The 23272-nt window shown below is 43.1% G+C and overlaps 1 protein-coding gene across 1 annotated transcript; it reads right to left on the reverse strand.

Moving 5' to 3' along the window:
* Positions 1-5696: 5696 nt before the first annotated feature.
* Positions 5697-15786, reverse strand: LOC123821555 (glutathione S-transferase alpha-4-like). The gene is made up of 6 exons (XM_045843032.1): positions 15700-15786; positions 14427-14478; positions 11692-11824; positions 9468-9609; positions 7437-7568; positions 5697-5945 (listed from the first exon to the last, which is right to left on the reverse strand). The coding sequence occupies exons 1-6, from the start codon at positions 15784-15786 to the stop codon at positions 5823-5825; spliced, it is 669 nt and encodes a 222-aa protein (XP_045698988.1). The 3' UTR covers positions 5697-5822.
* Between the last annotated feature and the right edge of the window lie 7486 nt (positions 15787-23272).

Below are 23272 nucleotides of genomic sequence, written 5' to 3' on the forward strand. Positions count from 1 at the left end.
TAGGCTTAGCAAATATTTAGGTAATTACATAGGCTTTCTTTTAGTTCTTTTTTTTTAAGTATATTGTATTGATTATGCTATTACAATTGTCCCATTTTTTCTCCCCTTTATTCCACTCCATCCTGTATGCCCCCTCCCACTGTCATTCCCCCACCTTAGTTCACATCCATGGTTGTACATATAAGTTCTTTGGCTTCTCCATTTCCTGTACTGTTTGCAACTTCCCCCTATTTTGTACCTACCATTTATGTATCTTATTCCTTGTATCTTTTTCCCCATGGCTTTCTTTTAGTTCTTAACTCTTCTGTACGGGCTACAAGGTGAGATGCGCCATCTGTCTCTGAAGCTGGGAGAAGTTATAGTGATGGTATAGTCGTGGGTGTAGAGGAGATAATACAAAGCATTAGAAAAAAATCTGTCAGTACTGACCAGTGTGGCTCAGCTGGGTGAGCATCATCCCACAAAACCAAAGGTCACCGGTTCAATTCCCAATCAGGACACATGCCTGAGTTGGAGGCCTGGTACCTGGTTGGGTGTGTGCCAGAGTCGGGGAAACCGATCGATGTTTCTCTCCCTCTCTTTCTCCCTACCTTCCCCTCTCTCTAAAATAAATAAATAAAATGGAGTAGCCAAAGAACTTACACACATGACCCATGGACATGAACAATGGTGTGAGGATTGCTTGAGGGAGTGGGGGGTGCTGGGTGGAGGAGGAGCAAGGGGGAAAATTGGTACAACTGTAATAGCATAATCAATAAAACATTTTTTTAAAAGAGGAAATGCCCAATTTTGTGATAGCTGAAGGCTAAATTTAGACAAGTAAAAAAAGATTCACAATAAAGAATATCACCCAGTGGCTATTAATTAAAAAAAAACTGTCAGTCTCTCATTGAAAACCTGATTATATCAACAAAACAGGACTTAGGTGCTGTGACTCCCTGACCCCCTTGGTCTGGGCTGCCAGCTCCGGGCATGAGCGCCTGCAGGAACCTGTTCTGTTGCCATCATCATCACTGGAGTTATGACTGTTATTATCCTCGACGATTTGACCATCCTCCCTGTTAGACTGTGAGCACCATGAGGTCAGGGACCATGGCTACCTCAGTCTCCACTGTATTGCCAACCCAGCATTCAGCACAATAGAAGGCATTTAAAAACTATTTCTTAAATGAATGAGTCAATGTTGAAAATATTTATACTAGTTAAGACTTATTAAGTAACTAATTTTGTGTCAGGGACAATGTTAATTGCTTTTTTTTTTTTGCAAATTGATATTTTATTCATCATCTCATTTAATCCTTACAATCCTCCTTTGATGCTGACACCACCACCATCATCCTCACTCTACAGATGAGAAATCTGGGGCTTAGGAAGTTTGAACAGTTTTCACAAGGTGGGAGCCAGAAAGGACATTGGGAATTGGAGCCTGTTCTTGAACACATTAATCTACCTCCCAATGTTAGTAAAGGAAGATAAGAGGGAGGCTCCGAATGGTCACTCATGGATGGGCACACGTCTGTCCCAGTTTGTTCAATTTGCCCATTCCTTCTTAAACATTGAAGCCAACACTGAAAATAGGGTGATTTCACATAAATATCCAGATATCTAGCTTCTTTAATAAAACTTCAAAAAACAGAAACAGGGCAATTGGACGTGCTCAGCTATGTCAGCAGTGGGCTGGAGCTGAGCAGTGGGCACCATCTGCCAAGGGCCTGGGGCCCTGCCCACTGCCCATCACTCCCACACACTTCCCCCACTGGCCCACCGCGCTCACTGGCCACCTGCCCCCTACAGCTATTTTAGTTTGCAACCCTGCATCTTTCAGGGGGTTCTTTTATTGTTATTTAAGTCCCCCCTTTTTCTTTATTAACAAAGTAACCAGCCTGTCTTTTCAATCTCTTCTTAGTTCTTAGTTTCTTTTTAAGACTTCACTTATTAATCAATTATTCATTTTATTTTAAAATGAATCAGAGTCCTCTAGGTTTAAGACTGATTCCAAAATCCCCCCTGGAAGACATCCACCTCAATATTCAAATATACATACAACTTATGTGTAATAAGCCTAGTGAAAATGAAGATTAAACCTATACAGCAATTTCAGCTTTTTCCCCCTTAGGGAAAAAATACTACAGAAAATTCTATGTCCTATCATCTGAATAGAATGTGCCTTCTTGCCTCTGCTGACCTCTAGTGGTGTCCACCGTAGTGGTTAAAAGGAGCAAAGGGAGAAAAAGTACCTGCTCTTTGGGTAATGCATGGAATTTACAATCCCCCAAACGTGTTTTAGTTGGAAATGCGACTTAGACCACCAAAATGAACACTCATTGCTTGGTGATGGCTAAACACTATTTCCTTTCAAGCAAAATGTTGCTGTAGTTGCAAAAATAACCACCATATAATTACCATGTTTTTCTTAGCAGCAACTTGAATGAAGGATCTCATTTTAAATTTGCAACTCAGGAACTGCCAAAATTGAGCTGAAATTCATGGCCGAACAGTAACAGATGCTATGGAAAGACGGCTTTTGTTTGCATCATTAGTGCTGCTCACATCCAGTTCTCTGGAGTTGATGCTGGACAAGAATTTGAACCCAAGGACACTGGGGCCGTGCCTGCCAGGGTTGTGCAAGGATCCAGTTATCAAGAGATAATCAAGGGCAGCCAGGGAGTTTGGGCAACCAGATGTGTTCTGTGCCAGGCACTATCTATATGGCATTGAAAAAACCAGTTCCCTTATTTTACAGATAAAGAGACAGAGGATCTGAAAGATAAATTTTCCTACTCACCCAGTCGACCAGATTCCAAGTTTTTCTGATGTCAAAGCCTTTGCTGTATTCACCATGCGCCTCTCATTCACAGTGCAGAGAGAAAGCCAACCGTAACATGGGACTTGAAGAGAGCATGAACCAAAGCCACCACCCCCGGAAGAAAGCGAGTGTCTCAAACATAAAGCAAGAGGAGATGGGGAGTGTGGAGAGGGCAGCCCAGGACTTCAACTCCTGAGTAAGATTGCCAGATAAAATACAGGATACATGCAGCATTTGGGACATACTTATACTAAAAAAGTACTCATTGCTCACCTGAAATGCAAATTTAACTGGATGCCTTCCCCCTGCCCCACCCCCTGCCCCCTAAAATTAGCAACACTACTCCTGAGTGCCTTTTGTGTCTGGTTTGTTTGAGCTGGAGGCAGGGCCCTGAAGCTGCCCTTAAAGTAAATGTCTGACAGTGCCTATAGTGTAGACAGCAGGCGGGAGATAAAAGGAAATAGGAAACTCCCACACCTCGGGAAAATGGCTTTCTCTCTGGGGATCCAAGACTTGGAAAGATGAACGATAATACAAAGCTGTGTCGAAAACTTCAACAGGCACACAGATCACAGTGCAATCTTGTTAAAATGCTGATTCTGATTCAGTAGTTCTGGGGCAGGGCCTGAGACTCTGCATTTCTAACACCATCCCAGGTGCTACTGGTCGGGGGCTACACTGAGAGAGACCGGGGCTGTCCCTCCCCGAGGCTGCATGTGTCTCTGGGAGTGTCATGCGATTCAACTCCAGCATCTCTTCCAGTCTTATGATTCTTCTGTCTTGTTTCACACTTGACAGGATGCTTCATCACTACATGAAGCTATTCTCTGTGATGCCTTCTGGAAGTAACACATGCAACTAATTTATAGTTTTAAATTTGACCGCCAAGTCCCAAAAAGAAAAACAATTGAATTGACTAAATGACTGAATTCTTTTGTACTTGTAGAGGGATGAAGGTGTGGGGGGGGCGGGGCGGGCAGACATTTACACTACTGGGAAATAGCAGCTACTTCTAGGAACATTAGAGCCCTGAGAATAAGTAATCCACTTAAAGTAGGCCTGGAGAGCTCCCTGTGCCATGCCACGCCCACTGTGCCAGCTTCTTGTTCGGTACAGTCTGGTAGCAACGTGGCTTCATCCCAACCCTTGAACCTCCTCTGCTATTGAGATGAATAGCAGGGCCAGGCTTAAAAATGAGTTAATGGTAGATTTTATGTTATGCATATTTTACTACAAAACACACACACACGAGACATGTATACAGACCAGAGATATGTTATTCTGCAAGGAGAAAATAATTTCCAGGAGGATCACAATGCTCCTGATGGTGGGCCAACACACCTTCAGCCCTGGAGAAAAATCTCCAAGAAAAGCTGTGATGAACACAGAATCCAAGCCAGGAAAGTGGGGTGAGAGTTGGCTTGACTGGGGAAACTCTAAACTGGCTGGCTGTGCCCCTGCCAGGCGCCACTGGGGTATGCTTGGGGAGCGTGTGCCAGCTTGGGTCCAGGCCTGGAGCCTGTTCAGGCAGCTGGGCAAGGAGGGAAAACCTGGGAAGTGGTTGTTTTTAAGAACTGTCTGGGCGTGGAGTGGGGGAATGATTTTATTTTTCACTACATAAGGCTTCTAAACTATATGAATTATTTACCAAGAAATTGGCTTACAATTTTGAATCATTAAAAAATAATTTATTTTTCTTTTTCCACTTAATTTCTACAAGATCAGACTCTTGGATCTGATGGAAGTCAGAGGAAATAATCATCTCACATAGCAAGGGTCGGGGGCAGGGTTTCCTCTGAGAAGCCCTTCCTACCCCTCCATCTTATTCATCACGTGTTAGCTGGCCTTGGCTTTGTTAAAGCAGGAATGACAATGGATGATTAGCTAAATGGAATCCCCAGGCTGGGATTTGACCACACTGGTAGCAGGACCTTGGCAGGGGGGCTGGAGTGGGGGATGCTGAATGACTCAGTTTGTCATAACTCTGCTGAGGAGTCAGTCCATCATTTCAATGAGTGGGGCAGTGTGTGGTATCAGCAGGTCATGTCCTGTGGTGGCCCCGAGGGCTGGTGAGATATTAGGTCATCTCATAAGTGAGAATGTACATGGACACACATTCAAAATCTGATCAAGTCTGCGCGGGACATCCAACAGCAGTTTAGAGCTGGTGGAATCTGCACCCCAAGCCACTGGCAGGAGCCGTGTTCCAGACCAGCGACTGCCCACCAGGACCCACATCTGTGCTTGTAACATCGCCCCCTTTCAGCTCCCCCATCCCTCACCAGGGCCTTGAGGTGTGGCTGAACTTCCACAACTCAGGAAGACAATTATCATCCTTAAAGAAAATGTATTTTAAAAAACATGTGAAATCAAGAGAATCTTTGGGTTAATTTATATAAATATTCATTGGTTATATCTTAATCTCAGTGTTACTTGGAATGATTTCACTAAAGCAAGACCATAGTCTTGGTGGCTATGTTAGGTGGAATAGGGTTGTCTAATTGCCAATTGTTGTTGTTTTTTTAACCAGACTCTCAAAATGGTATTCCCAGGACAGTCTCTGTCCGCCACACTTCCCCTTAGGATTTACTAGTGTCACCCATCCCCTTCCTGACGACCTGTCACTTGTCACTTTTTTCTGTCCCAAGTACAGCATCAGGGTGGGTGTTGGAAAGACCCTGTCCCCCAAAGCTCTGCTCGCCCTTCCACCAGTGGATGCGATCTGGATACAGACAGCAAGAACAGGGCCCCATGTGGGCCACCGCCTGACAGATACCAGCCTCCTGTTTACTTGCACATTGGTCTCAGACAAGTTGCAACCACCATCCACAATTGACAAGCTTAAAAATATTCATAAATCCAGATGGTTTCATTTTGCATTTAATGGACATTTGCTGTTGATGACAGTGTGGTTCTGTTCTTTTCAAACATTTTACACCTAGAATCCACAGTGAGCTCGGGCACTGCCATTGCTGCAACTGGACCATGACCGTTTTCCATTCAAGACCCACTGCCGTCAGAACTGCAGAATGTGCCTGACCACTTGAATGTAGTGGCTGTCCGGGGGTGGCTTCCGCTGACTCCCAGGCTGCAGGAACTTCTCGATTGTAGGGATGTTGCTGATTCTTGTTTTAAATGCCTAGAACAAATGAAACAGCAAAATCAGGGCTTCAAGAGTGGTCACAACCTTTAAGAAAGTTCAAAACTTTGTTAGGAGAGGAGGGTGCTTAGACCAAGAGCGTACGGAGCCCAATGAGTTGAATCTGAGTTAGTGCCTCAACGCATGTTTGCTGATGCTCCTGAGAAGGGTAATACAATAGCTGGTATGTATAGCCTGAGTTAAATGATCTTAATAAAAAAAAATCACTGTCACAATTAGGCAGTGCATGTTAAAACTCAAAAAGAAATTCTTTAACCTATCAATTCCCGTTCTAGGAATTTGTTATTATAAGGGAACAAGTAAGAATGCTATCAAAGGAATAGTTTACAAGAATGTTAGCACAGTGAAAAATTAGAAAGAACCTGGGTTTCTGAGAAAAAACTGTTAGCCAGCAATTTATAATGATGTTATATATAAAAGGAAAGGGGAAGGTCCTTGCACTGACAGGAGAAAATTTCTGGAATGCATTGTTTAGAGGGACACAATGCTCAGGGCACTGTTTAAGTAAAACAGGGCATAAACATGTACTCATTCTTGCTCTGTCTGCATGAATAGGAACAGTGGACACGTACACAGGAAAGCAGTAAAAGGACCGTGGGAGCGGAAGGGTGGGAGGGCAGTGGTAGGCATGAGATTTCTTTAGTTTTTCCCTTTTTACATGGTTCTGATTTCTCAGAAAGATGTGACTCTATTGCCTAATGAAAACAAAACAAAACTATATTGCAGAAGAATATTTGTTGGCATGTAAATATATTTCTGATAAGTGAAACAATATTAAAAGCAGGCCGTGGAAATGTTTAGTATGATCCTATTTGAGGAATAAAAGGTAAAATAATAGGATGTAATCACATTTAGATTATTAGATTTTTGCCTTTTGGTTTATACAAATGTATAATGTAGCTACATAAACTTGCAATTTTTTGTAATAAGGAAAAAGGCTATTTTTATAAAACCTGTGGTCACGTGTTAGAGAAAATGTTTCTAAGGAATTGGAACAGAGCAGGCAGGATTCAGAGAGAGGTCAGAGCCACCCACGCAGAAGCTGCAGGCAACCCAGGGACGCCCAGGCCCTGGCATCAGCGGGCCTGTGAGGAGCAGAGTTGTTCAGTAGGTGGGAAGGAAACAACAAAGACAGACTCATTATCCATACTTCCTGGGGAGGGGGAGGTGGCGTTACAAGTAGTAAACAAACAAACAAACAATGGAAAGCACCACAAAAATGAAAAACACACTAAATGTTTATGCTAGAAATCAAAACAATCTATTCTTTCTCCCTTTGTAAGATTTTATTTCCTAGCCATCTTATAACATGAGCAGGAGAAAAATTACCAAAATGAAGAAATTAATGGTATTTTAAAAACAGTTTTCTTAAGTTTCTTTTGAGATTGACCTGTGAGGCACATTTTGTCTCAGTCTCTGTTTTTATTCATTCCCCCCGCCCTGGGCTTTGTGTGAATGAAACACACAGACCTTTAGCAGAGGGAAGTCCGAGAGAACAGAAGCATTGAGTTCTTCCACCATTAAAATGGCTTCTAGCAGTTGTATGTCTGCCCAGCTGAATGCATTGCCAACAAGGAAATCCTCTCCATGGTCTTTCAAAATCTGCAAAATGAAAAATAATAAAAAATATCAAACAAAAGCAAAGACTATTGTGCCTGGCTAAACACAATGCACATACAGATCAAATTTGCTAAAGAATCTTTTTCTTGATAATCCTCCAGAATGCTCGCAAGGACAGGATAAAACCAACACTCCCACACATTGGTGTGAGTCCGCACCATCTCCGGGGAAGTTTCTCGGTGATTATCAAGACGTCTTGGGTGGTGAAGTGCCAGAATGGGGTACTCTGTTATGAGACCAGAGCTGGTTAAGTGAAAGTGTACCCCATCGGTGTACGGAGACACAAGTACAAATAAGTCACCAACAAGATACAAGAAGCCCAAACCTGGTGAATAAAAAGAAAGTAGCATTTATCCTACTTTCCCACAAAAACCATACCCCAGAGTAACCAAATACATTATGAGGGGAAGAGTCATTTTATAAAAGGATTCCAGCTGACAAATGAAGAGTGGCTGACAGGATTGGGATGTCAACATTTGTATCTACTAATAAATCAGTGGCTCTAGGCATTGATCATCAATCACACTTAGTCACAAGATGAATGACAACCAGATATGTGCTTCCTAATGACCTACATGACACCACCAGGGAAGTGGTCCGACGAAAGGACATTGAATCTGAACCTGTCAAGCTTCTAATTCTAACTTCCAATTGACAGAAAATCTAGGGAATAAAGGAGTTGGTTGCGATTGGTAAAATCCAGACTGTGAGACATTCAGCAAGATGAATGCTAGAGGAAAGAGGAGAGAAAGCGAGAGGGAAGAAGGAGCTTGCGATTAAAAGGGGCTTAAAATATTATGAATTGACTAATTACAATGAATGAATTTGAGTTTGATGCTGCTTTGAGCAAATGAATTACTTTAAATATTTTTAAATAATTTAGATATTTTAAACTGCTGGATTAGGCCACACAGATTTAAAAATCTGTAGTATGATAAAGCTGTAACTCAAATAATCAGACTAGGTTTTTTTAATGGCAAATATTTGAACACCATTGTACATTATCCTCAAATAAACAGGAACTTGCTTGTCTAGAACTCTGAGGATCTGGTAGAACTCTTCATTATAGTTCAGTCAAAATTAAATGATTCTTTTTCAGTCTAAGATGGGATTATTTTGAATTATGCCACAGAATTAGTTTGTGCTGCAAACCTGCATTTAGGGAACCCTCTGCTAGCAAGTCTTTATCACATCGCACGCGGCCCTCTCGGTGGGGAACCTCACCAGACACATGGGTACTGAGGAGACTTCTGTAATTAGTATTCACTGCAAAATGACTTCAGAAAAGTTGTGACTCTACGAGGCTTTGTCTTTTGATTGAGGCATGATTAGCTGACAGTATTAAGCCTAAAAAGTTTCTGACACAGTGAAGTCGAGATGACGGGATCTTGAGCTGATCGGTTTTGTTTGTTTCAATCCAAACAGAAATGCCTTTCAGTGCACTTGGTTTATTTTAATTTGGTTTTGTTGGACATTCCATAATTATACGTGTCATTTATTTTAGAATCCTTATTAAAGCTTTAGTCCAAATGCAGAAAAGCTCTAATATGGTCTCTGCGTTCTCAGATACTCTTCTAAATATTCTTATCAACAACTGGAAAAGCAAAGTCCTAGATCCCTGCAGCCTGGGAAGGGATGTAGGAATTGCTGTGTCCAGACCGCCCCTCGCAGTCTCTCCCTTCCCTCTGGGACGAGAGGAAGACTGGAAGGTCCTTATAAAGTCAGCTCTGCACCCCCTGTCCCCCACATCCCCAAGATCTGAGCACACAGCTGTTGTGGGCCTGGATCTCCTGGGTCACAGGAGCATCAGGAGGCCCGCCACACTGCTGGTCCCCGCTGGGCAAGGCCTCACGCTGTCCAGACCCCATCCCTGTTGCCTACCTTTTCAAACACCGGGAAGTAACGGGTTTTAGCTTTGGTCACAATGAAAGCAATGTTCTCCTCTTTTTCCTCCGGGGGTTTGAAGGCAGCCTGCACAATCATCATCATGAGGTCCAGAGTGCCGTCGGCGTACATGTTGATCCTGACAAAACACGGCGTGACTCATTCCCAGAAGCAGCCCTGAGTACGGGTTTCCTAATCGGCAACTTCTATGGTGTAACTAGAAATTAGGGCAAATGACTTTTGATTTCCCCTCTCTTGTTTTCCATGCTCAGGAATGATTTCTGAAATAAGAACCAGCCAAGTAAACATGGTAGAGTAGGGCCTCTGGAAATGTTTATTGAATAAAGGGATATGTGAAAGAATTGAGTGCCTCTGAGTGGAAATCTTCTATAAACAAATAATTAGATTATTAGGAGTTTAAAGAGTGAACTGAATGAAGTTTACCAAAAGCACAAAATAAGTCGTACCAGGACCTTTTCACTTGGAAGACACATACACAGTTTAGCACGTCTTCCATTGACCTGCCAGCTGAGAAAGGAGTTTACTTTCCTAGTCAGTCAGATAAACAGCTCCTTTGATTCTTTTTACACTTCTCCTGTTATTGGCAAACACTTTTTTTAAAAGGTTATTAAAAAACTAATAATAGTAGATACATTGCCCTTACTTGTTGGCCTATTGGTCCAGTCATGCTGTGCTGTGCTAGTTGTCTCTGCAACCAGTTTGCACACTCATTGGGGGCTGTGTGTCTTTGTATCCCCTGCTGTGCGCTAATTGTCCAACAAGTGGAATCACCTTCTTGGTCTTTGTTTTCCTCTTTAACATGTATAAAAGGATAATTTGCTTTCCTTGTCCTGAGTTACAGATCTTTTTTCTTTCCTGTTAGATTGCCATCTAGCCTGCTTACTTTAGTCCATTAAAGTTTATGCCTAACCTGGAGAAAAGAATGTTAATGATGCTATCTATAGCTTAGGACACATATCTTGGGAAAAAGCCATGGGTATTTTAAAAAAACAATAAAAAGCACTCATTGAAACCACGAGAAACAGACTGCTTTTGCATGTTAGTACTTCTTTACATTGTTATAAAAGGATTCTATTCTTACAGTGTGTCTGAAATTGCTTCTCTTGGTATATGTCCTTGGGATTGCAGGTTAGAATGACAAGGTCAGTTTTAAAGGTGGAGCTCTGGGAATGTTGGGGTGAGCTGCCTCTTCTTATGAAGTTTGCTCATTTGTATGTAATGTTCTCTCCTTTTTTGAACAAGTGAACTTGGGCCTTTCTTCTACCATGTCTTCTATATTTGTGGACCACTGTGTCACAGCTGTGTTTATGGTGACAAGGTATAAGGGGTCACTGAAAATGCCCCTTGATCCCAAATTCAGATAAAATTTTATAGTTGTCTTTGTTTTGTCTTGTTTACATAGCTCCTATGAAATTAAACTAATCACCCAAATAGCCACAAATACCCTCTAGTATTTGTAATAAAACTTGGCAATTTCTTCTATTAATAGATGGGGGCTGTTTCCTGGGCTGCCCTTGTGACTTGCTTTCACTTCTAGAATGAGGTATAATTGATAAGGTAGTAGTTTTGAACCTAGAACTTAAGAGGCCTTGTGTGCTTTCGCTGTCCTTAGAGCCGTGCCTAGCTGTCATGAGGCATGTTCAGGATGCTTCCCAATCAATTGGCAGCCACCACCCCACACCAGAGCCTCCTGGCTAACTACTCGTTGACTACAGACATATGAGTGAGTGTGGCCAAGATAAGTCAGGCCTGGCCCAGATTTGCTGACCACCCAGATGACCCATAGACTGGTGAGGAATAATAAATGCTGATTAAGTCACGGGGCTTCAAGATACACTACACAGCATTGTTTGTGGTAATAGGTCATTGCTACAAATAGTTGATATTTATTTACTAAGTCATTAATTTCCACCTTCATGTAGAATACCAGGTCATTGAATGAGAAGATGTTTTGTTGGGAGTGGGGAGAGAACTTGAGAATGTTGAATGCAGACTGCTATGAGTAGTAAAAGGAGAAGTCTAGAGTATTTATTCAGAGTTAAGCGTAAGTCATGCTGGGTATAGCAAGAGTACATCTCCCCTTTGTTTCCCTGGCCCTCTCCCCTCAGTGCAGGCTGAAAGGCTAGACCTGAACCAGGTTTCAGTTGGCACCTACAGAGGCCTGGGTAAGAACGAAATACGGGCATGAATCCTATGGTACCTGACTGTGTCCTTCAGGTCCTTCCCGTACAAGTTGTACTTGGCAGCCAGGTAGCTGAGGATGGCTCTAGTCTGTGTCAGCATCATCCCATCAATTTCAACCAGGGGCACCTGGCCAAAGAGCAGGCACCCATCTGTGGTGTGAACAAAGAAAGGTTATGATACTCTTCTTCTATGGCTGTGGTAAACCTGTAAAAGTGTCTACTTCTAATTTTGTTGGATGATTTCTAGTTTCCATCCAAAATGGTGAGTTAAAGAGTGCAGCTGTTTGAGAAAATGCCTTCCATCTGCTTAATGGAAAATTTGAGATTTGCTGGATGGTTTCATGCATTTTTGTGTGTTGGATAGTCGTTAGTATATTTCGGACTTTCTACATTTATTATGGCTGGTTCCCAAAGTTTATAGTGTGTAAGAATCACCTGGGGGAGGTGGGTTGTTAAAAATACTCACCCTGCCTCCCAGATATTCTGATTCAGGGTGGAGTCTGGGAGTCTGAGTTCTTTAAAGAGCACATAGCACATCACTCTGGGTCCACACAGCATCCAGAGGATGTGACAGTCAGAACCCTGGCAGACATGGGCCTGTATGTCTGCTTTAGCCCCTTCCAGCCATGTGACTTTAAGTAAACGACTTACAGCTTCAGCTTCCTTTTCTCTAAAATCATCATAATATACATCTAGCAGGATTTTGAAAGGAGGAAATGAAATAACATTAGTAAAATACTGAATACTGTCAAGTCGATGTTAAGTAAAATCCAATTTTCTTCTTTGTGAGTGACTACCTACATAAATAATATATTTAAATATATACTACAAATACTGCTCTTTTCATGAGGCTTTGAAGAAATTAATAGCCTTTACATTTCATTTACACCCATACACTACTAAGATTAAGGAACTTGACCCGGAGTAGGAACCAGACTTCACTAGTGCATTGGCACTAGTGCAAAGGCCACAGCTGATCTCCTCCATTTCACTACTTTGCTCATTGATTAGTTAGAGGCAGAAGGTGGTGGGGAGAACGCCAGTGCAGGGACCAGTAGCAGCTTTCAGGGGACCAGTGTCCCTGTCTAGGTGGATGGCTTTAGGCAAGTCTCCAACTTCCCTGAGCTTATTTTCTGCTCTGGAACACCACTAGTCCTGCCCATCTTAGTGAGTTTCTTTGAGTAGGAATAAGATCATGCTGGTAGCCATGCTTTGTAAATATGAATACTCTTATTAACACTGCAAAACCTCATTTTTCTAAATGTTATACATTTGTTCAATATTGAAGGAGCTTCTAGAGCTGGGCTGTGCTGCTTATGAATGATACAATGTCCATTAGAACCAGGACCCAATGATCTCCTGAAGGACTTTTCTAAAAACCTCAGGTCAAGAGTACAGAAAAGCACGTTCGAGATCATTTAGTTTAATTCATTCATATATTAGACGATGATTGGGTAGAGACCAAGGGAGGCACGTGTGGCTTGCCCAAACTCACAGAGTCAGGGACAGCTAAGCCAGCAGAAGTGGGCCTGCTGCCTCCTGGGCCAGTGATCCTTCTGCTGTCCCTCTCTGCCTTCTGTTCACAGGTATCAGCAACGGCCAGGAGGGTGTCCAAGTACAATTGCAGCATCACGGTCTCAGAGAGGCCTGGAGGATTTCAGAGGCTCTCAGGGAGCACTGCTGCCAGAGTAGTCATGGAGGAGATGATGGAGATATAGTCATCTATTCAATATGTATGTAAGTATTGAATCCCTACCCTGCACCAGTGACTGTCCTAATGTGTGGTCAAGTGGGCAGAAATAAAGAAGAGGAGCTTCAGGGGGATTCCAGATAATAAAGTTCCTAGACTAGAATTAGGGAAGGGGTAACTGGGTCTTCTCTGCTCAGTAAGATCAATGGGCACATTGCAATCTATGACCATACAGATTATTTTCATTTTATGGGAAAGAGGATGCTTATGTCAACTATACTTAAATTTAAAAATATATATTTTTTAAAGAGACAGGATGCAGAGAAGTTAAAGGCCTTGCCCAAAATCATACAGTTTGTAAATGGCAGGACTGCTGACTACTGGTTGAATGTTTCCCTTAAAAAATAACTTGTCAATTTCATGATTGTTTATCGGCAACAGACACCCAGGTTTCCTTAGATAAGAAAAATAACGTTATGGCTGTTAGAAATTTGAAAGTGCTAGTCTTTTCTCTTAGTGTGAGAAATTTTTCTGAGGATTGTAGCGATTAAAGACATTTTGGATCCAAATTTAAACATATTTGGATCTTTTCTATTATCTTGATTCTAAAACTGTGACCTGAGAAAATGATTTCTGTTAATCTGTTAAAACTGCCAAGAACAAGTGGATACGAACAATGAGAACTAGAGAACATCTTAGCCCAAATTCCTCTCCCTTTTTCTCCCTCCCCTTCTACTTTCTGGATCATTATTTAAGAATGCAAGGATGCTTCAGTGCGATGGGGAGTTTTGAACCAACACATGCTCCTCTGTCTTACCTAATAAAGGTCTGGGTCCTAACCTACTTGATAAGCTTTTATGAAGGCTAAAGAGACAATGCAGATGACGAGTTTACCTCTGTGCCAGGGACACAGTGAACAGGCAGTTGGTGTTAGCAGTCACACTGCACGCCTTTCCCAATAGTTGTCATTCTAAAGTGCTGTGTTCTAGAATGAAATGAATATTTCCAGAAACAAATTTTCTATTTCTTCCCATAAGATGCATTGAATGAATCTAGGCTCACCCTTCTGCAACTTCTCATATTGCTCTCTTGTTTCCAGAAATTCTTCTTCAAACTAGATAAAGGAAGAGACATTGCTATAAGTTTAAGATCAAGAAAGAAAGGAAGGAAGGGAGGCCAGGAGGGAAGGAGGAAAAAAGGAAGGAAGGAAGGAAGAGAGAGAAATGCTCAGAGTATACAATGCCCAATGGCTGCCAGAAAGAAAAGGTTTAAAAGGAATGCAAAGCTATCAACTGCTGCACAGCTGAAAATTCTGGTACAGTGTGTGTGTGTGTGGATCACCTGAGACTGGCTCGGACTGGCAGCCCTTTTTGTCCTGGCAGTTTCAGGCACATCCCACAGCCTCTGTTCATATTTTTTCTTTCTTCGCCTTAGCTCTTCCTTCTCTCCAAACTCTAGTTTTTTTCTCCAATTTCCCTGATGATTTCTCCTCTTCAGTTTTTTCTTTTCTTCTTCCTCTCTCTTCTGTGTCATTCTCCCTCCATATCAGATCAAATCAAATTTCTCTTTGATGCTCATATGTTCAGTGAAAGGGGTCCAAAGATCATTACTCAGATGGGGTTATCATTACTTATTGATGAGTTTCTAAGCTTTTGTGAAAAAGAGTGACATTTTTGTCTCCCAGACACTGAGATGGGGGTAGGAGAAGGTAAGCAGTGTTAGGAGAGAAGTTCTTAAAGGGAAAAGAAAAAAACAAAGAAGGTCATGAGCCTAGAGGAGATGGCATTAAACTAGGGAAGAAGAAATCATGCAGGTTTCACCTGCATGAAACCAGACAATTCCACTTGTGAAAAGCTATGGAAAAGTCAGCAGAGAGGAATTCAGAGTTAAGGGAAGATCACCATGGGGCGACCCTTCAGAGGAGGGTTCAGGGGAGACCAGACTGCAGCTGGGCCTAGGATTCTAGTTGGCAGCCGTTGGATCAATGTTACTGAGATGCTTAGGCAGAGCTGAAATGACCCCAGGAAGTCAGCCGGTCCCAATGAAAGAAGTGATTCAGATGTGGGTTTCCTTTCTCACCTTTATCTTATGATCCACCAAGATCTTCCTCGCCCCAACAAAGCTTCCAGAACACCTCCCTTGGCCTCTACCCTCCCATCCCTGCTTAAACAGAAGACTATGATGATCCTTTCCTCACTTCTTACACAGGAAGACAGTGGGAAAGAGAAAGAGTCAGTTTGGCTTAGAGGCACCATTCTGAATTTTGAAGAGGGAAGAGGCTCACTTCAGTCTCACCCCAAGTACCCTCCTTCCTTTTTCCCAATCAGGAACCAACCTCCACTCCAGCTGCAGCCAGCAGCCAGCGGATCGACTCCATCCTGCCCCTGCCTCGGAAGTACCAGAGCTTGGGCTTGGCCGCCATGATGCTTGGCTCAGGGGTTCCTGAAGAGCCAAGTCAGAAAAACACGGTCAGAGAATAAACTAACACACACCATATGAGGTGTCTCTGTTCATGACCATTCCAAAACAGGCAAAGCAAAACTATCTTTTAGGGGTGCATACATAATGGGTAAAACTATGAAGAAAAGCTAGAAAAAAAGCACGATGGAGGTTGTGTTTGGGGGAGCATGGGGCATCCTGGGAAGTTAATAATGTTCTATTTCTTAAAACAGAAATAGTAATTAGCCTTTATAATCAATCTTTACACTGCACGTACATGTTTTTGCATTCTCCTATATATACATGTGCTCTATTCACAATTTAAGGAAAAAGAACGAACTATACATAATCAAGATATCAAGGTATTCTGTAGATCTGAGAGACTGTCTCTGCTTTTTTGAGAAAGAAACCAGGAGTTAATAGGATGGTTTCATGAATGATGTTACAAAAGATAATCTTTTCTAACAGTGGCATGGAGCTGGGCTTATTCGGATTGACATGTTGGGCGGGAACTGGGACCTCTCTTTCATTTCTGCCCCAGACTTTCCTGAGTGCTGGGATGGGCAGATGCAGACCTGCACAGGACCAGGATTCTGGTCCTTCCCTGGCCCACACGGAGCAGGGTGAGCCACACGGGCAGAACCTTGTCAACCTTCATGTTCTCGTCTGTAACTGAGGAGAATTATACCAGGTTGCCTGCCACCTTTTAAAGGACAGTGTTGAATAATGAAATTTTGTAGAATAAAAATTCTGGGAAGAGCTAAAAAAAATGTAAAGGCAAGTATAGTGGTAATGCAAGCATACCTGATAGCACTTTTCTGCCTCATTGTCACAGAGCCACAGTGACTGTTATGTTAGCGACCCCTTTTCATGTCACAGGATGACTGAGGTGACTGAGTGAGGTAAAGGTAAAGTGCTCTGCATAGATTAAAATGCTGCCCAAAGCTACAGGATTGTTGGATCTCCTTTCCCCACCTTTTCTCCTCTGATGCCATACACACTGATGCAGGCTTTAAGGAAACGGCAGAAGTATCTCCTGAAGGCACAGTGCTCAAGGCTCCACAGCTGCCAGGTGCAAGGCTGCTCTGGAAGCCTCAGGGTGAGCCCAGGGATGGGAGGCCACCTCAGCTTCCCCAGGCAGCACTTACTGTGGTTCTCGCTATTGTTCAACCTTATCCCGCCTCTCCAAGCCTCAGTCCCCTAATCCTTAAAATGGGATGGTGGTTGCATGACCCACCTCAGAGGGCTATTGTGAGGACTGAAGATTGAATAAAAGTGATAGATAAAATACGTACCACAATATCTGACCCATATCAAGTGAAGTTCTCGCTTCTTTAAAGCAAATTACCAGTGAATTGAGCATTTCTTAGAGTTCCTTACACTAAGATAGGCTTGTCTATTAGTTTTATGTGAGATTTATAAGTATTTGTTGTGAATGCAGTTGATATTTGTAAAAGGGACATAAAACTTCTGTGAACCTGACTCCATATGGTACAAGATATTTAAAAAGTGATATCTGGTGTGGCTTTTGCCTTCGTTGTGTGATTATGAGCATAACAACGGTTTTTGTGGTTCACTGTTACCTGGAAGCATATTTTGGAATTTCACATAATGGCTCTGTGCCCACAGGGGACAGAGGAAGGGAAGTTACACTTCCCTTCACCCTGCCCCTCGCACATTCTCAGGGCACCTGGGGGATGGACAGTTGTAACTTTGGAACTCGGAGCTGGATCACAAGGGACAGGATCATCTCCTCCCCACCAAGCCACACACAGTGCCAAGGGAGCCCTAAAAGCCCAGACTTGGAATAGAGACCCCACCTCAGCTAAACAGGACTGAAGCTAGCAACCCTCCCTTTCTGGTCCAAATGAAGGAAACTTTTTTTCTCCAGTTGTGAATAACCAGTTACTACCTCTTGGGAAAATCCCACAAATGCTGGTGTGCCCCAGAAATAGCTGGCTCTGGCCACCCAGCCACCATTCCTCCTCTCTCAGCCTCGGTGGGCTCCGTGGCTTCTGTACTGGGATGATGGAGAACTGAGCACGGGCTGCCTCAGAGGCTCAGCAGGACTCCAGGCCCCATGCCCGACCCCTCCCAGGAGGGGGTGTTTCTGGCTAAAAGTACTGAGTTCAGAGAAGAGACCAGTTACCTGTCATGATCTCACACCCCAAAAACCAGCTGAAAATTCTTCACTGCAAAATTCTAACAAGGAGGCAATGTCCCGGAGGGCAGGGGTGATGGCGTAGCTCTTCCACCTCTTGTAGAGCCAGCCCACACATGTGGCAGTTCTTACCTCAATGTGCACTTTGAGATACCTACAGGTTTCTTAAATTTCTGTCTTTGATCTTTCATTCTTTCAACATCAAACATTTGTTGAACTTCTGCTATAGATGTAGTACTAGGTTAGGCACTCCAGGCACACAAAATAAACATGTGGTTCCTACCATCAAAACCCTTACCAACCCATCTGTATCCAGGGACGGAAGCATCCAGACTAACCAGAGGTAAGTCAGAATCAACTAGGTGTTTAGTCGAAACACAAAATGGTATAGAGGAATTGAACAGAGCATCACAGAATGGGTATAGAGGTGGTGCAAAAGTAGGTTCACAGTTGTTTGTATGGGAAATAATACATTAATATGTAATAATACAAGGATAAACACTTGTTCCACATACTCACGACTGTAAACCTACTTTTGCCCATGGCCTGTATATAAATGTTTGTTTCTCTGAGCCCTACTCCCCCCTGCCCCATGGCATTATGGGTTAAGGACCAAAACCAAGTCCTTTAATCCTTTATACTTGACCTCTAATGAATTTCAACAATTTCAACAAAGGCTAGGATAAACTACAGCTTGGCAATATGGAAGATGAAGTTTGTGGAAAACCTAATTGTTCTCATTGTTTTAAAAAAATACAGTGTCAAAGCTTAGAAGAACAGGTGCAATGGAGTGCTCATTCCACCCGTGTGAGGTGAGGAGGCAGGAAGCAAAGGGGCCATGCTGTTTGGAACTCGCCCAGAATGCAAACGCTCTGAGAAAAGGCCACTGAAAGACCCGGAACCCGAGACTTCGATCTGAATGTAGAGTCACCCCCATCCCTTCAAAGCTCTTTCTTGTGCTGCTGATGTTGACCCACTGTGTGTCCTGAACTCAGACCTACCTGGTGCGTTGACACTGGATCCAACGATGTAGGGAACTGAGACTCACCTGCCAGGGCTCATAAACTTCACCTGTGTGCAGCTTCACCTGAGATGAGCAGTGGCATACGTTTCCCCACCCAGAGCCCCAGGCACCCACACCTAAGGCAGGTGAGCAGAAAGCAGAGATGATGGCATGACAGCCTTTGCATAGCCAGAGTGTGCTCCTTGGGTAACAAATATGCCCCAATCTTGTAGAAAAGGGGACGTGTATTTGAGTTAGTCCCTGGGAACCACCAGTAAAAATATATTTCAGCTCTGCCTCTCACTTGAGCAAGATTTGAATCTCTCTGAGCCTCACTTTCCTCATTTGTACCACAAAGCTCAAAGTTCCTAATTCATTTGGTTAATTATGAGATACAAATAAGATGTGCGCAAATTGCTGAACATGGTATGGATGCACACACACACGCACCCCTGCATGCATGTACACATAAGCACACACATCTGTATCTCCAGGTTGCAGCAGCATTCACATATGCTTCCAAAAGGAGGGGAAGGCATTCTCCAGAAATGTGTTGGACCAGAGGCATCACTTCCACCCAGGAGCGTGTTAGAAATGCAGTCTCAGTCCCTGGGCCCAACCTACTGAATCAGAGTCTGCATTTTGCACATCCCCGGGTGATGGACTTATATATTTAAATAAAGTTTGAGAAGCTGAGTCTAGAATAAAAACCCAACTAAACTGCCCCTGGGGCCCAGTGTGTGGCTGGCTAGGTTATTCTCCCCGGGGACTGCTGGCGGGCACAAGTCTCAGGACACGGTGTTCATAAGGTAGGGTGGGCAGGTAGGGTGAGCAAGTGGTGGCGTCCCAAAGTGGTGGGTGGCTACGATTAGAGACGGGGAAGGGCAGAGAGACTGGGGAGAATTGTAAGTGAATTTCCCATGCGAGATCATTTTTCTGATCCCCCTTTAAGTGAGACCTCCTTCAATTCCCAGTTTTAACAAAGTACCAGATATGCACAAGGTGTTGCTGCCCTAGGGCAGGTCAGTTTCCTCATCCATAAACGGAAGCTTTGTTTCAGAAGTAGACCATTTCTTTGTTTCTTCCGGCTTTAACAGTCCTCTGACCTTGTTTCTCTTCCCTTGTCGTCATTCTTTGCCTCCTGCCCCTATCTGTTGTGTGCACGCGTCAGAAAAGCAGCCAGCCTTTTTGGGGTGAAATTTTACTGACAATAGTAACAGTCATTCTGGATAATTTAGGCAAAACGACACACATTTTTCTCACTTATTGGAACAGCTAGGCAAAAAGCAGGACTTTATTGCCTTTTCTCGACCATGAAGAATTTAAGGGGTTGATTGAAGGGGCTGCCAGTTTCAGCAGATGTTTTAGGCCAGAATTCAAGATGTCAATTCTAAATCTATTAGCAGTAGAAGTGACTTGAACATTTACTTTGGCTTCTCCAGTGGATCAGAATGGTCTACATACATTACAAACAGCAAGTCAAAATTTGTCACCAAGACAAAACACTCTCCCAGATAACCCTGTATTCCCCACAGAATTTTAATTCGCTAGTTTGGGAAGAGATAGCATTATTTTAGCTTTAAGTATATAGTGCTTCAGAGCACAACCAAGACTCAGTTTGGCTTTAAACTTTGTCTGTTTTTACTCAATTATTAATTATTTCTCTATTTTACTAATACGTGGTATAACATCAAACATTTCATTAGATTCAAAATATTAATTACTTGGACTTTATCAAAGTGAAAGTCTCCATGAGACTAGCTCCTGTGAAAAAGAGTACCAGTATTTATGTGGAATTTTTAATACATAAACGCAGCTGAACAATATTCCCCGGTGGGGCGGGGTGGGTTACTAATGAAACAGAATACCAGGGAGAGAGCTCTATTGCCAGCTCACACTCAAAGTGTCTTCTCCAGAGAGTTTTATATTTCAGTTTCAGAACCTAAGTTTCCTTTCCATGAAGGTCTAATGGATTGATTCATGCATGTTCCACAAACTCAGAGGTTGACTTACACCTCCAAGGTTTACAAACTTACTTAAATGAAAAATATAGCCACAGAAGAGACTTTCACCTCCCTGGGTCATCAAGGCTCTTCAGAGAAGCAATGAGTGAGCTGCCCCATGACCCCTTGCTGTTTAAAGACTGGGCCAAGTCCTAGGAAAAAGCCCTGTCAGGACTTCGCTGAGAGACTCCTGCCTTTCCCCTCGGCAGTGCCCGGGGCTGCAGGGCCCAGAGGCAGATCACTAGCATTAGACTTCCCAAGCACAATGCGGCAGACGCCTAGATGCAGGAGCCTTGGTTTGCCCGTCAGCACCCCGGCACAGGCCAGGTGGTGCCTGTTTTCAGCTGTGTATGAAATATGAGATTTGCCTAAGAAAGAAAGATGTAATGGCTCAAAATTAATAAATGTTTAAGTTCTGCAAAACCTGTTATGTCACCGACCAACCAAAATACCACTCACTCTCAAGTACTTATTTCTAAAGTTACATTTGGTGTGTGATGTGGGTGTGGAGGATGTTAATGTCTGACATTAAGTGTAGCTGCATAAGCAGGGAAAGTCTTGAAAAAGCTGGTCTAGATAAACAATTGCCATTTCATGATCATTTACGAATCTACTCTGCAGAAAAAAATATATATCTGTTCCTTTTATCCGATACAGGCAAGTTTAGAAATATAGGCATTAAATTAACCACAGAGTTAGAAAAATTGACAATAAGCTGCTAATTTGGCCATAAAATGTAACTATCCAACCAAACCCAAGAAGAGTGTATGAAAATTTTACCACTAACCTTATCTCTTCTGGGTCTTGTCTCCGGTGTGGTGGGGGCATGAAGTGAGTGCTTATAACCCTTATCTTTCCCGTTGAAAGCTCTGCCCACTCAGGGGATTAGCCAGTGAGTGTTCCAGTTTGCACACACCCTGGGGCTTCAGTTTACCTCCATCGTTAGTGTATTTGATAGCCCATCAGGTCACCCAAGGAAGAAGTAGACTCCACTGCCTCATGGAACACACATTCACTGAGGACCACTCTGCGCCAGGCACTGTTCTAGGCCCTGGCTCGAGAATGGGGGGCACCACAGACCCAATTCCTGCACCTGTGGCACTTATAGTCTAGTCGACAGACGGTATAAATAGACAAATACAGTGTGTCCAAGTAATAACAGCAATAATATAGCAGATGATTACAACTTATGGATAAGGGAAATCTATGGCAGCAATGTTATAAGGGACAGAAGGGAGGAACTGGGAATACTCTGTTATACAAGTATGTACCTACACTACCTATGAAGCAGTATAGTGTGTTTGAAAGTGGTCTTTCTTTTTAATCCTCACCTGAGGATGCTTTTTGCTTTTAAAGCGGGAAGGAGAGGGAAAGATTGAGAGAGAGAACCCTGATGTGAGGGAGAATCGTCACTCAGTCGCCTCCTGCACGCACCCCGACAGGGGCTGGAACTGCTGCAGATGGAGAGGGGTCCAGGCTCTCGGTGGCCACAAACAAACAATTGAATGTACCACACAAAGGTAAGCAAAGCAAGCAAGAAAAGGTTTCCAGTATCATCATTGATAAATATTCTGGGAAACAGGAGAAAGCCTGAACCAGGAACACCCACCAGAGCCAATACCAACCATCAGAATGTCCAGGGAAATGAGTGGTAAGCCTGATGATCAGGATCCACTTAGAGAGAGACCAGCTCCTGAAACAGCCCATACCTTTCAGCAACTGAAGTGGTCAGGCAAAGAGACAGGAAAAACCCAATCCAGTGGAAGAGGAATGCCATGATCTGTTGTATTTACAGTTTTAGCATAGTAAATCAAGGTGAATAACCACTTGTCAGAAAGACAGTATGTTAGGGATCATCTCAAAAATTCCAAGTTAATTCTTTCTTTTCTCCTTGTAGCTAATCCCTCCCCTACTCCCATCCCTTGACCTAATCATCAGGAGATAAAAGAAAAAAGGAATAGGGACTGCAATCACACAGAAAATGTCAAGAATTGCATGTTGCCAATTAAGGATTATGTGCAGAAATGCAGTCATAATGAAAGTTACCCTAAAATATTTAATTCCAGAGTAAACACATATTTTACACATTCCAAAGTCAAAAGCACCCCAACTCACAAAACCCCCATTTCTTCCAGGAACCGAAGGGAAGAGCTACAATTGACAGTAGCTTCAGCCTTGGTTCTCTTGGCTTCATCATCCCAAGATATGGGAGTGGGCCATTTCTGGCCAGGGAAGGGCTCTCGTCTACGGAACGGTTACAGGCTTTACACGGTTTTTATTTAAGCTTCTACACATGCAATTT

This window comes from Phyllostomus hastatus, unplaced genomic scaffold (assembly GCF_019186645.2).
Source record: "Phyllostomus hastatus isolate PE091 unplaced genomic scaffold, TTU_PhHast_1.1 phas_contig_40, whole genome shotgun sequence".
NCBI lineage: Eukaryota > Metazoa > Chordata > Mammalia > Chiroptera > Phyllostomidae > Phyllostomus > Phyllostomus hastatus.

Bases quoted from the DNA above. Each gene is read 5' to 3' on its own strand.
- LOC123821555 (XM_045843032.1), bottom strand. From the start codon at position 15,786: ATGGCGGCCAAGCCCAAGCTCTGGTACTTCCGAGGCAGGGGCAGGATG. The intron at 11,825-14,426 runs GTGAGCCTAGAT...TTCACACCACAG, and splicing joins ATATGAGAAGTTGCAGAAGG to ATGGGTGCCTGCTCTTTGGC. The intron at 9,610-11,691 runs GTACCATAGGAT...GTGTTTTGTCAG, and splicing joins GACCTGAAGGACACAGTCAG to GATCAACATGTACGCCGACG.